Here is a 14,368-nt window from a genome sequence, read left to right on the forward strand (position 1 = left end):
GCAAAATAACTGAAACCCCAAAGCCTGGAGAACACTTTAACAAGCAGGAAACCATCCAAAGGCCAAGGAAGGAACAAGGGAAGGGCTGGATGAGTGGAGTGGAAAAGACAACTTAGGACCTGGAGACTGAGGAGCTGCTGAAGCTTAAAACTCCATTAGCATAAAAAAACTTTTATATCATCAATGTAAAATAAGTTTCCCCCAATACTGAGGATGTTCTGCTCTGAATTGGTCCCACCTTACCACTTGGTGAGATGGAATGTGGCCTCAAGGCAATAAGGAACAAGTAGCTTACAGCAAATCCATTTGGGGAAGGCAGGAAAACTTGATCTCATGTTTTCCCCTTAGTTATCCCTGCTTAGAAGCTGCTGAGCAGTTCCCAGAAGGAAGGAAAGTGTCCCTGAACTGCAATTTTCCATACAACTGGGAAAAAAAAAAAGTTACAAAAATACCATCTAGGTATTTAGTGGGTTAGTTCCTGTTCCTCTGAGGGAAAAAGCTTCTCAGAAGATTTCCACCCAGTAAACACTGGGGGATGTCTGTGCCCGTGTCACCCAGCCCTGCGTGGCACAATCCTCCCCTCACCCTGCTCAGAGAGCTTGGAAAGGGGGCAGTGAACAAAACCCAGCACTACAGGAGGTACCACAGCCTGGATTTCTCAGGAGAAGGGCTTGGGCTCAGCTCAGGCCTTGGCAGAGAACAGAAGGCAATGTGAAGATTTATGGCACGTTGACTTTGCCCCAGATTTTTCTGAATGAGTGAACAAGCCTCAGTTCCCCCACACAATGCACCTTTTGATGCTCATTAGAAGGTTCACCTTCTGCAGGCACCAAATTAGAGCTGGGCGAGATAAAAATGTGCCCTCTGGTTGCTGCCCCCATGCCAGGGAGTCCCAGAGCTCCCAGCTGAGTGGGCAAAGCCTGGGAAAGCCCTTCTGTGGAATCCAAGTGGTGGCACAGCAGGAGCACCAATGCCAACTGTCCTGCAAGGGGGAGCCCGGGAGAGGGAGCAGCACTGAGAAAAGGCTCTGGATTAATGAGGGCAAGGTGGGAGGGAAGGATTCAGAGAGTGCAACAGGCAGAGTGGAAAGAGAACAAACCCTTCCCTGCATCCCAAGCAGTCCTGCTGCCCGCAGATCCCAGCAGAGCCATCAGGGTCTCCCAACAAGCAGCCTTTTTAAAGGCACAGACTACGGGCTTGAATGTGTATTTTGAATCAATTGCTTTCCTTTCCAGAGGGTAATTTGCTTTTCCCTAAGTTTGACCCCCCCTCGCCAGGAAAGCACATGCTCTGAGGTGCTTTAGAACTGGCACTCTGCTGAAACACTCTCTGCAGGCAACACGTGCTGCCAAACGTGGGCAGGAGTTGTGAGGGCAGAGCTCCTGCGGGCACAGAGTCAGCGGGAACCTCAGGGAGCAGAGGGCACGGAGGAAGTCAGGAATGCCAGGCTTCCTATGGCAGGGGCAAGCCAGGAATGCCAGGATTCCTCAGGAAAGAATAACCGAGGAATGCCAGGGTTCCTGGTGCAGGGGCAAGCCAGGAATGCCAGGGTTCCTATGGCAGGGGCAGCCCAGGAATGCCAGGGTTCCTATGGCAGGGGCAGCCCAGGAATGCCAGGGTTCCTCAGGAAGGAATAACCAAGGAATGCCAGGGTTCCTGGTGCAGGGGCAAGCCAGGAATGCCAGGGTTCCTATGGCAGGGGCAGCCCAGGAATGCCAGGGTTCCTATGGCAGGGGCAGCCCAGGAATGCCAGGGTTCCTATGGCAGGGGAAACCCAGGAATGCCAGGATTCCTCAGGAAAGAATAACCGAGGAATGCCAGGGTTCCTGGTGCAGGGGCAGCCCAGGAATGCCAGGGTTCCTCAGGAAAGAATAACCAAGGAATGCCAGGGTTCCTGGTGCAGGGGCAACTCAGGAATGCCAGGGTTCCTCAGGAAGGAATAACCAAGGAATGCCAGGGTTCGTATGGCAGGGGCAAGCCAGGAATGCCAGAGTTCCTATGGCAGGGGCAGCCCAGGAATGCCAGGGTTCCTTAGGCAGGGGCAGCCCAGGAATGCCAGGGTTCCTTAGGCAGGAACAGCCCAGGAATGCCAGGGTTCCTTAGGCAGGGGCAGCCCAGGAATGCCGGGGTTCCTATGGCAGGAACAGCCCAGGAATGCCAGGGTTTCTCAGGAAGGAATAACCAAGGAATGCCAGGGTTCCTGGTGCAGGGGCAAGCCAGGAATGCCAGGGTTCCTATGGCAGGGGAAACCCAGGAATGCCAGGATTCCTCAGGAAAGAATAACCAAGGAATGCCAGGGTTCCTTAGGCAGGAACAGCCCAGGAATGCCAGGGTTCCTTAGGCAGGGGCAGCCCAGGAATGCCGGGGTTCCTACGGCAGGAACAGCCCAGGAATGCCAGGGTTCCTCAGGAAGGAATAACCGAGGAATGCCAGGGTTCCTATGGCAGGAACAGCCCAGGAATGCCAGGGTTCCTATGGCAGGAGCAACCCAGGAGTGCCAGGGCTCCTGTGCAGGAGCAACCCCCCAGCCATGGGACTGTGCCACTGTGCCCATGAGGTGCACGGGAGTTCCCCACAGCCACTCATTAAAGGGCTGCCACCCAATCCCCAGGATGGCCCCGGGGATTTCCACCCAGGATGCAGTTCCTGCTCTCCCTCCTTGCTGCTCACCCCCCCTGTGAGCGATGCCCCAGCCCTGCAGCTCGGGTGAGGGTTCCCAACTGCACTTCTCTTGTTCTCTTCAGCATAAATATGGTTTTCCAAGCCCTTCCTCCAGGGACTCAGCCCAGAGGATGGCCCGAGGATGCCCCATGTCTGCCCCCCTCACACACACTGCAGGCAGCACGGGCCCCACACTGAGCTCTTCTACTGACAGCTGTCCTGTGTTTTCCAAGAGCAAACTCCAACCATCTCTGGGTTTGTTCAGCCCCCCTGACTGCAGAGAACGTGCTTTTGCTCTGCCAGGAAAACCCCAGGAGCAGAGCCTGTGGTCTTGGCTCTCCCCTCTCTGCCAGTCGTGCCCCTGGGGCAGCCTCTCAGCAGGGCTGGGGGGGGGAAGAAATCTTGTTGTGATGCTAAAAGTGCAGTAGAGAAGCTGGAGAGGGACATACAGAAGTTCCTGAAACGGGTGAGGACCAACACAGAGAAATCAGAAGTGCCTGTGGTGCATTAGGATGAAAATCATCAGTCACAGGGAGTAAATCCCCTTCCTTTGGGCCTCAAGAGCTTCCCCAGGGGAGCAGCAGAGGCTCCTCAGACGTTTCTCAGGGGCTGCACTGCCCTTGTGCTGTGCTGGATGTGCCCCACAGGACACAGCCCAGACCAGCTGCAGCTTGGTGCTAACACATTCATTAATTAATCAACTAGTAACTTCTGCAAGTCTTTTCTGTGATGAACAGTTCACACAGGCCCTCCACAGATTTTCTTTTCCCTTCCTTAACAAGGAGTGCAGTGAATCCTTCAGCAGTCTGAGAAGCCCCAGGGCAAGCCTTGGAGGCAAAGACTGTTTTCTCAGAAGCAAGTCAGAACAGCACATCTCAACCCCCCATCTCCTGCACCAGCAGCTCTGCATCCTCCACTGAAGGATACCTCCCTAGGGATGAAAGAATTCCTATTTCCATGACTCTCAGTTCGAGCTGTCTGCTAAGAAGGGCAGGGCAGCAAGGGGATGAGGACAAGGTGACACATTGCAATGGCTTTGGAGCCCGTTGACATCTGTGAGCCAAGCGAGAATCACAACATCCCACCCCACAGGAATCCCACCTGTTCTTTCTGAGGAAACACACTCAGATGGCATTGGGAACATTTTCCCACAAAGCTCCAAGTGAGAAGTTCCTGAAGGGCTGAGATTGTGGGAAAAACATGAGAGTCCCCAACGAGCACAAACATCATCCTGGGGGTTCACTGAGGCCAGATAAAGTCGGAGAGGAGGGAGTTCCACAGCACATCCTCAGCCAAGGTAAAACCTGGCTCCCTGTGCTGAGAGGAGTAATCTTTCAGCACCAGGGAAACTAAAAGCCTGCAAAGCTGCAGGTTATTCCTGAGCAGCAGAGCAGGGCTTGGATTGTATTGCTCACCCCATAAATCACCGTGTCAGCTGCCCCAGCCATTGCCACTGGGCACAGCAGGGCTGGGCAAAAGTGCCAGGCTCTCTCACGGTGGCCACAGAGCTCAGCAACGAGGAGGGGAAAAATAAACTCATGCACTGTGCCTTTTTCCGGAATAACAATCCACACATTTGCATAGCGCAGCTCGGTGAGTTTCTGATCACACCTCTGGGTGCATCAAAAGCGTTATTAATTTCCATCGAGGAGGATTAAGAAGCTTAAATCGTTAGCACTCATTTACTCAGACTTAATGCATTTTTAAAGCTGCCTCATTTTATGCTGATGTGCAGGTGCTAATCAGCAGCGAGAAACACTTAGAAGGGATAAAACTCCCAAGGGTCAACCCCAGGGACGGGTCCTCCTTCCCTGCATCCAGCAGGTCCAAGCTCCACACCTGCCCGCAGAAGCCCAGCAGGTATTTTGGCCCCTGGACTGGGAACATCCACCATCCTCCCTGGCAGGAGCTCCCGCAGGGGTTTCTCTGGCACAGCTTCTCGCTCGCATCACGTGTGTGGCCCAAGAACAACCCCTCGGCTCCCCACTCGCTTTCCTGTGCAAGTGATAAGGAGGAAATCCGTCGCAGACAGGCAGCCAGACAGCTGAGCCCTGCAGCCCGCAGCGTGCCCAGCTCCCCGCACCTCCCGCACGGGTGGCCGCCAGTTCCCAGCGGGGCTGCGCGCTGTGCCAGGGCAGCTGTGCCAGGGCAGCCTCCGGACCGTGCCAGGACAGCTGTGCCAGGGCAGCTGTGCCACGGCAGCTGTGCCACGGCAGCCCCCGGGCCGTGCCAGGGCAGCTGTGCCAGGGCAGACCCCGGGCTGTGTCAGGGCAGCTGTGCCAGGGCAGCTGTGCCAGGGCAGCCCCCGGACCGTGCCAGGGCAGCTGTGCCAGGGCAGCTGTGCCAGGGCAGCCCCCAAACCGTGCCAGGGCAGCCCCCGGGCTGTGCCAGGGCAGCTGTGCCAGGGCAGCTGTGCCAGGGCAGCCCCCGGACCGTGCCAGGACAGCTGTGCCAGGGAAGCCCCCGGGCCGTGCCAGGGCAGCTGTGCCAGGGCAGCCCCCGGACCGTGCCAGGACAGCTGTGCCAGGACAGCTGTGACAGGGCAGCCCTCGACCTGTACCACGGCAGCCCCCCCGGACCGTGCCAGGACAGCTGTGCCAGGACAGCTGTGACAGGGCAGCCCCCGACCTGTACCACGGCAGCCCCCGGACCGTGCCAGGGCACCCTGGGGCTGGCTGGTGGCGGGTCAAGAGCAACAACCCCTGGGGGAGCAGAGTGTACACCCGGTCACTCCGGTTACTCCCCGCGCTGAGCTCACCCCTGTCTGTGCTCCCGCGGCTCTCACTACGCCTCAGCGCCTGCTCTGCCCTCCCTCCCCGCACTGACCGCGGCTGATACGAGCTCAGAAACACTGCCCAGCTCTGTTCCAGGCACACTCACACTCACACAGACAGACACACAGACACACAGACACAGAGACACAGACACACACACACTCACACACACAGACACACACTCACACACACAGACACACAGACACAGACAGACACACAGACAGACAGACACACACACACACACACACACACACACACACACACACACACACTCACACACACACAGACACACAGACACACACAGACACACACACACACTCACACACTCTCACACACACAGACACACACACACACACTCCCACACAGACACTCACACTCACACACGCCCCGCGCTGGCGAAGCGCTCCCGTTACCTGCGCTCGCCCCCCGCGCGGCAGCCGCGGCTCTCCCATGGCTCTGCCGGCGCCAGGCTCGACCCCGCGGCTCCAGGGGGATCTTCTGCCGCGCTGCAACAGAAAAGGTTGGTTTAAAGCTCCTTATTTGGGCAGTGATGTCAAGGGAAGTCGCTCGGGCAGCGCCACCCCCTTTTTCCATTCACTCCACATTGTTTCCTGTTGTCAAGCAGCTGCTGTTGGGCTCTGGGCACGGCCGCGGGAGCCTCTGGCCGCGGGAGCCTCCAGCGCTGGGATCCTCCAGCCCCGAGATCCTGCGACCGAGGGATCTCCAGCCCTGGGGATCCTCCAGCTCGGGGATTATCCGGCTCGGGGATCCTCCAGCCCTGGGAGCCTCCAGTGCTGGGATCCTCCAGCCCCGGGATCCTGCGCCCGAGGGATCCTCCAGCCCTGGGATCCTCCAGCTCGGGGATTATCCGACTCTGGAATCCTCTGGCCCTGGGATCCTTCAGCGCTGGGACCCTCCAACCAAGGGATCCCTCCAGCCCTGGAATCCTCCAGCTCGGGGATTATCCGGCTCTGGGATCCTCCGGCCCCGGGAACTCTAGATCGGGGAACCTCCGGGCCCGGGATCCTCCGGTCCTGGGAGCTGCATCCCGGGCCGGGAGCGGCCGCTCCCGGTGCCTCCCCCGCGGGCTGGACACGGGAGCGGGTCCGAGCTGCCCCCCCGCGCATCCCGGCGCTTCCCATCGCACATCCCGGTGCTTCCCATCGCACATCCCGGCGCTTGCCATCGCACATCCCGGCGCTTGCCATCGCACATCCCGGCGCTTGCCATCGCACATCCCGCCATTCCCATCGCACATCCCGGCGCTTCCCATCGCACATCCCGCCGTTCCCATCCCGCCGTTCCCATCGCACATCCCGCCGTTCCCATCGCACATCCCGCCGTTCCCATCGCACATCCCGCCGTTCCCATCCCCTCTTGCCTGCGGGACGGGGGGAGCGCGGCGGCCCCGGGGCTGGGGGGAGGCAGCGCTGTCGGCCCGGCGCTCAGCGCGGCTCTCCCGCCGCCTCCCTCCCCTCTCCATCCCTCCCGCCGCCTTCCTCCCCCACATCCTCCTCCTCCTCCTCCCCGTCCCTCCCCATCTGTCCCGGCTCCCGGCGCTCCCCCTCCCGGCGCTGCCCGCGGCAGCCGCCCCCGGCGGGGCATGGCGGGGGGAGCCTTTCCGCTCCTCTCCCTCCTCTCTCCCTCCTCTCTCCCTCCTCTCCCAGGAGCCGTGGGCAGGAGCCGCAGCCCGGCCTGGCCACCCTCGGATGCCCCGCGGGAGCGGGAGCGGGGCACAGACAGGCCCGGCCGACCCGTCGGAGCGGGGGAAGCGCTCCCGGAGCGGCCCGTGAGCATCCCCAGGGCTGCGGGGCCGGGCAGGGACAGCGCGGGATAGCCGCGACAGCGCGGGATAGCCAGGACAGCGCGGGATAGCCGGGACAGCGCGGGAGAGCTGGGACAGCCCGGGATGCCGGGACAGCCCAGCATAGCTGGGATAGCTCGGGACAGCCCGGGATAGCTGGGATAGCCCGGGACAACCTGGGATAGCCAGGACAGCCCGGGATAGCCCAGGATAGCTGGAACAGCTCGGGATAGCCGGGACAGCCCGGGATAGCCCGGGACAACCTGGGATAGCTGGGACATCCCGGGATAGCCCCGGACAACCTGGGATAGCCCAGGATAGCTGGAACAGCTCGGGATAGCCGGGACAGTCCAGGATAGCCCAGGATAGCTGGAACAGCTCGGGATAGCCGGGACAGCCCGGGATAGCCCGGGATAGCCCAGGATAGCTGGAACAGCTCGGGATAGCCGGCACAGCCCGGGATAGCTGGGACAGCCCGGGATAGCCCGGGACAACCTGGGATAGCCAGGACAGCCCGGGATAGCCCAGGATAGTTGGAACAGCTCGGGATAGCCGGGATAGCCCGGGACAACCTGGGATAGCCAGGACAGCCCGGGATAGCCCAGGATAACTGGAACAGCTCGGGATAGCCGGGACAGCCCGGGATAGCCCAGGATAGCTGGAACAGCTCGGGATAGCCCGGCATAGCCGGGACACCCGGGATAGCTGGGACAGCCCAAGATAGCTGGGACAGCCCGGGACAGCCCGGGATAGCCAGAACAGCCCAGGATAGCCGGAACAGCCCAGGATAGCTGGAACAGCCCGGGGCAGCCCGCGATTGTTGGGACAGTCGGGAATTCCAGCCGAGGGGAATTCCGAGCTCACGCCACGTCGCGGACCTGGAGCCGCCCCCGGCGCTCGGCCCTAAAACACACCCAGGCTTCGATTTATTTTTGTTTTGTCGTTTTTCTTTCTCCCTTTTTCTTGTTTGTTTGGTTTTGTTTTGTTTTTCGGTTTGTTTTTTGGGGGGACAGGTTGTTTGGGTTTCTTTTGTGGTGGGAGGGTCTGGGGTTTTTTTTGGGGGGGGGGGAGGGAGATTAAGGGGTTTTGTCGATTTTTTTTTCTTTTAAAGTTATCACTTTATGCTTGAACAGTTACCACTTTTTTTTTTTTGCTTGGATTCTCTGGCATTCGTAGTGGGCCTACAAGAGAGCTGGAGAGGGACTTTGTGATATGATAAGGAATGAATGGCTTTAAACTAAAAGAAAGTAAGTTCAGGTTGGATGTCAGGAAGAAATTCCTGGCTGGGAGGGTGGGCAGGCCCTGGCACAGGCTGGGCAGAGAAGCTGTGGCTGCCCCATCCCTGGGAGTGCCCAAGGCCAGGTTGGACAGGGCTTGGAGCAACGTGGGATAGGAAAAGGTGTCCCTGTCCATGGCAGGGGGTGGGACTGGGTGGGCTTTGAGGTTCCTTCCAACCCAGACCATTCTGGGATTCCAGGATCACTCCCATTACAGATGGGAATCCTGAGCCCTTGCACTAAAAGGGGGAGACAAAGTGCTCCCTCTGGGGCTGCAGGCAGGGCAAAGGTGGCATCCACGGGGTGTGCCCTCCCTCCACATTCTGTGGGCTTTGTCCCAGCTCCCAGGCAGGATCCCAGCTCTGGGCAGCCCAAGCTGAGCTCAGAGGACAGAGCCACACAATGCAGGGTGTTCAGCCAGGCAGCTGGAGGAGCAGGCTGGGGGTTTCTGTGAGAAAGCAAAGGGTAGTCCTGCATGCCAGGCTGTGTTTGTATTTAAAATATATCTGCTTGTTCAGCACAATGTTTCTGTTTCTTCTGTGGTCAGTGGGAAGTACCACTGTAGACAGGGTTTTACTGGCAAAAAAATGAGAATTCTTGCCAAGATTCTTTTGCTCAGCCCATCAGTGAATGCTGATAAGTGATTGCTGCTCTGTGGGGTGTTCTGATCAAACATCCCATGGTGGAAGCAGCTGTACCCCCGAGCTGGCATGGCCATGCAGCAAACCTGCATCTCAGCTCTCCTCACTGACGCTGCACAGAAACCAAATCCCTTGTTGAAAAGAGAAACAAAACACACACCCAGACCACTGACACCAAGCCTGTGTTCCCATCTGCCCCCAGGCTTGATAAAGCCAGGCTTAAGCTGCAAAAAGTCACCTAATGATGAAGTCTCTGATGGAAATGACACTGACAGAGAAAAACAATAAGTCTACAGGCTGTGCTTTTGGGGTGAACATCCACAGGGTTGTCCCTTTGCTCAGGAACCAGCACGTTGCTTTTCAGAAGAATTCATGGTTGGAAACCTGCTCTTGAAACACCAACCTGGCCCCTCTCCAACCAGCCACAGAGTGAACCCCACAGAAACTGCATCCCCAAAACGCTTTGGGGGCAGAACCCGAGGAAACACCACAGAACACACACTTTCTACCAGCCCCTTATTTCCTCAATTGCCCAGTTTCACACCCAATTTCAGCTTCTCTCATTCCGGCCAGAAAGGAGAATTAGAGCAAGATGTAAAAACGCCTCCTGGTTTTCTGTGTTTGATTTTGCTCCCCTGCTGCTCTGGGCCCTCCCTCCCTTCTCTGCCTGACTCACTTTGGGGTCAGCAGGTGCAGTTGCTCCAAGGTCTTGAAGGAATTCTGTGGATGAAGCCAGACACTGGATATGCCAATGGGCCCTTGAGGACTCTCAACCAGGACGTGCAGAGTGGCCTCTGCTCGCCCAAACCTCTCCTGATAAACACTGAAATTGGGTGTGTTTCCTCCTCCAGTGAACTTTCCCATCACGGAGCTGCTGCAGCCCCAGGGCTGTCCCATCTGGAGCTCTGCACTGACCAACAGGCAAGAGGAAACAGCCTCAACTTGCACCAGGGGAGGCTTAGGTTGGATATTAGGGGAAATTTCTTCACTGAGAGAGTAGTCGAGCATTGGAACAGGCTGTCCAGGGCAGTGGTGGAGTCACCATCCCTGGAGGTGTTCAAAGACATGTGGATGTGGTGCTCAGTGCACTGGGCAGTGCTGGGTTAGTGCTTGGACAGGATCATCTTAGAGGTATTTGCTGACCTTAACGATTCTACAAAGGGCCAAGAGCCATAGAAAAAGCAGGTTTGTCACTTCAAGGCCAGCAAACACAGCCCAGACTGAGCAGGGGCACTGTGGCAACAGAAAGGAGTGGACATGGCAAGGAATCCACTTCCATCATCAAACTGGCCTGGAGTATTTGGGGGTAATAAAGGAAATACAGGTCCCAGGAGCATGGACAGAATCCCAAGGACCCCACAGCAGGAGCAAAAGCAGCCACCAAGGCAGTGTCTCCTTCACTCCATGTCACAGTGACACCCCAGTCATCGTGTCACTGCCTCTGCTCCCAGCAGCAGCCTCACCATGCTGGGAATTTTAGGAGGCCACACAGACACATCATCTCCTCCTGACACATCTCTGGTCTTCCTTCCTTTTTTTTGTTTTTTTTTTTGTAGCCGGCAATGAACTGAGAAGTGGCTGGGATAAGCATTTGGTAAAGTACCACCTCCCATCTGAAAGGGGAGGACAGGGAGGAGCCTGGGCGAGGCTTCAGCACCTCTGCTGTGCCAGACTCCCTCTCCTTGGATGGCTCAGTCCCAGGAATTCACAAGATTCACGGAATCATGGAATGGTTTGGGTTGGAAGGGACCTCAAAGACGATCTCATCCCACCCCCTGCCATGGGCAGGGACACCTCCCACCAGCCCAGGCTGCTCCAAGCTCTGTCCAACCTGGCCTTGGACACTCCCAGGGATGGGTGAGGAGCTGAACAGAGGAACTTTATTCATAGAATCACAGAATGGTTTGGGTTGGAAGGGACTTAAGGCCCATTTAACTCCATCCCCTGCCATGGGCAGGGACACCTCCCACCAGCCCAGGGTGCTCCAAGCCCTGTCCAACCTGGCCTTGGACACTCCCAGGGATGGGGCAGCCACAGCTTCTCTGCCCAACCTGAGCCAGGGCCTGCCCACCCTCCCAGCCAACAATTCCTTCCCAATATCCAACCTAAACCTACTCTCTTTCAATTTAAACCCCTTCCCCCTTGTCCTGTCACTCCCTGCCCTTGCAAAAAGTAAAATAAAATAAAAAATATTCATAGCAAAGTGCTAATATTGCTTTTAAAGTCAAAACACAGAGCCAAACACAGGCACATTTAAGATTTTCATTTTAAAAAAACGCTGTAGAGTTTTAAGAATTTATTTCCCACCTCCATCTTTGCCTGTGACACAAACACCCAGTTCTGGAGGTTGGTCTCTGTGCTCCAACACCCAGAAAGGTGTTTTTAGGTATTTTTCTCCTAAACAGCACAAATGGCCATTCAGGCTGTGGACACAAAGGTGTTTGCCTGGTGGTGGTGGCTCCTCTTGGGCACAAGAATGTGGTTTTGCTTAAATAGGAAAATGAAGAACCAGGTTCCCCACAGACTCCTCTTCCCACTGCAGGGTCAGGAAAACACGGGGTGAAGTTCAGGCCACTCTGGGCTGTTTTGTGGAAATCCTTTGTTAGAAACCAGCACTGAGGCAGGAAAGGGACTGTCCCGAGGTGGAGGTGGTTAAACAACCACAGCTCACTCCTCTCGGAGAGGTCAGACCCTTCTCCTCCCCTCTGTGTGTTATGACTGGTCCTGCTCCCTCCCCAGTGTGGCCCAGGCTGGGCAAAAATTCCCCATTGCCTGAAAAGTCCCTGTGAAACTGTCCCCACCTCATTATTTTCTCCTTTGAGCTCTAGTCTTTTTTTCCACCAAGGAGTTCCCAACACCACGAACCTCTCCTGGAGCCCCTCCCAGTGCTCTGCACGATTCCAGCCGGTGCCCAAGCTCATCCCTCCCCTCCCTGCTGCTGAAATGCATTTCCAGAGCCTGGAAGCCCAATCAGGACTTGCAGCTTCTCCACAGACACCACTGCAGAGCTGCTGCTTGAGACACCCTGTGGGAAAGGAGGTTCCCACCAAAGAACCCCTTTGCTCCAGTGTGGGAATTGGGAATTTTCCTCTCAGTTCTCCCACTGATTTCCTGTGCAACCATCAACAAGTCATTTCACTTTTGTGTGTGAAAGTTTTCCCATCTGGGGAAACTGTCTGGGGACTGCAAACTGCTGTTGTGATTTGAAAGGCTGGGAGAGCTGGGGGGGTCACCTGGAGAAGAGAAGGCTCTGGGGACACCTGAGAGTCCCTGCCAGTGCCTAAAGGGGTTCCAGGAGAGCTGGAGAGGGACTGGGGACAAGGGGTGGAGGGACAGGACAAGAGGGAATGGCTTTAAACTAAAAGAGGGCAGGTTTTGATTGGGTATTTGGCAGAAATTCTGGCTGGGAGGGTGGGCAGGCCCTGGCACAGGTTGGGCAGAGAAGCTGTGGCTGCCCCATCCCTGGGAGTGTCCCAGGCCAGGCTGGACAGGGCTTGGAGCACCCTGGGCTGGTGGGAGGTGTCCCTGCCCATGGAGGGGGTGGCACTGGATGATCTTTAATTTCCCTTCCAACCCAAACCATTCCATGGTTCTATGAAGGTCTGTAGGAATTGAAGTCCCTCCTCCCCTTCCCTGTTCTGCCCAGGACTGACTGGCAGAGCTCTGGTCACAGGGACATGCCAGGGATCTGAGAGCTCCTCCCAGGGACAACCCCCATGACACACCAATGACTTTTTGTCCAGATTACCAGAAGAACATCAGGGGACAAGAACAACTGAGTGTCTTGACCTCTTGACCTTCCTCTCCAGACTCCCCACAGCTGCACTTTGTCCCTGGCAGTGACATGGGGCAATGACAGACCCACAAGAGCACCAAGATGGCCCACCTGGACACCAGCAAGTGGAGGTGGCTGTACTGGGGACACTGGGGTGCATCACAGGAGGGTATGATGATGGGTTTCATTTTAAAGCCCTTCTGCCCAAGCATGAACATCCCCACCCTTGACTGAGGAGGGGAGCAGGGATTATGGCTTACATGTCACCCCCCTGGGAAATCTGGAGCAGCAGGAACCTGCAAACCCACCATATTTCAGATTTATTTAACAACCTTTTACCACCTGAACTGTAAATCTCCAAAGGCAAAATCAGACCTTCTTCAGGAGTTTTAGGCTCACTCAGTGCCACAAAACCCCCTGAGCTCCCCCTGCTTATGGAAATCCCACCAGGCACCTTTCCCAAGGTGTGTTTCTCTGGAACACTCCAAAAGCCCAAGTGCCTTATCTGCCACCACACCAGCAATAATAATAATTAGCTAATTAATACAAAGGGCACTGCCCATTTGGCTGCCCAGGACTCTCCATCCCCACACTGTGGCTCAACACTCCTCAGTCCTGGACCTCAGGCACTCCAGGAGCATCTCCCTTTCCACATCTGGGAATGGGAATACCTTAACTCCAAAGGTCCCCGTGCTCGTTAAACCTTTCCAAAAACATGCAGGAAAATCTTCAATTATCCAAAAAATCCCTGCGAAGTTCCTTTATTATTCCAACATTTCATTAAAGACACATGTCCTGGTAAGTAGCAGCCATGAGGAATCATTATGCTAATTTTAGCCAGAGCATCTGCTCAACGTTAAATCCGAAACTTTGTCTCGGAGAAATAATTTAAATTATTTTTCTTTCAGAATTGACATTTGTCAAACAACATGTTGGGAGCGGAACTCGCAGCCAAGTCTGAGTAATCGGAGAGAGCACACGGAGTGGGGAGGGAGGGAGGAGGGGAGGAGGGAGGGAGGCGAAGGAGGGAGGGAAGGAAGGAGGGAAGGAGGGGAAGGAGGGAAAGGAGGGAAGGAAGGAAGGAGGGAAGGAAGGAAGGAAGGAAGGAAGGAAGGAAGGAAGGAAGGAAGGAAGGAAGAAGGAAGGAAGGAAGGAAGGAAGGAAGGAAGGAAGGAAGGAAGGAAGGAAGGAAGGAAGGAAGGAAGGAAGGAAGGAAGGAAGGAAGGAAGGAAGGAAGGAAGGAAGGAAGGAAGGAAGGAAGAGAAGGAGGGAAGGAGGGAAGGAGGGAAGGAGGAGGAGGGAAGGAGGGAAGGAGGGAAGGAGGGAAGGAGGGGAAGGAGGGAAGGAGGGAAGGAGGGAAGAAGGAAGGAGGGAAGGAAGGAAGGAGGGAAGGAAGGAAGGAGAGGAGGAAGGAGGAAGGAAGGAAGGAAGGAAGG

General features: G+C 56.4%; 2 protein-coding genes across 5 annotated transcripts in view; one reads left to right on the forward strand and one right to left on the reverse strand.

The window, feature by feature from the left end:
* Positions 1–7,228, forward strand: part of LOC139682276 (WAS/WASL-interacting protein family member 3-like) — a 32,868-nt gene extending 25,640 nt beyond the window's left edge. The window contains exons 2-3 of the mRNA XM_071576457.1: positions 5,802–5,955; positions 6,061–7,228. Coding sequence (XP_071432558.1) covers positions 5,802–5,955; positions 6,061–7,228 — 1,322 coding nt within the window. The remainder of the gene's footprint in view (positions 1–5,801; positions 5,956–6,060) is intronic.
* The window catches only part of HIVEP3 (HIVEP zinc finger 3), a 364,404-nt gene that overhangs the window by 129,526 nt on the left and 220,510 nt on the right, over positions 1–14,368 (reverse strand). For 3 of the 4 annotated variants that reach the window (XM_071576495.1, XM_071576494.1, XM_071576496.1), the window contains one exon: positions 5,849–5,941. The exons of the other annotated variant lie outside the window; for it this stretch is intronic. The gene's annotated coding sequence lies outside the window, so the exon portion shown is untranslated. The remainder of the gene's footprint in view (positions 1–5,848; positions 5,942–14,368) is intronic. 4 annotated transcript variants of the gene reach the window in all.

This window comes from Pithys albifrons, chromosome 24 (assembly GCF_047495875.1).
Source record: "Pithys albifrons albifrons isolate INPA30051 chromosome 24, PitAlb_v1, whole genome shotgun sequence".
In the NCBI taxonomy this organism is placed as follows: Eukaryota; Metazoa; Chordata; class Aves; order Passeriformes; family Thamnophilidae; genus Pithys; species Pithys albifrons.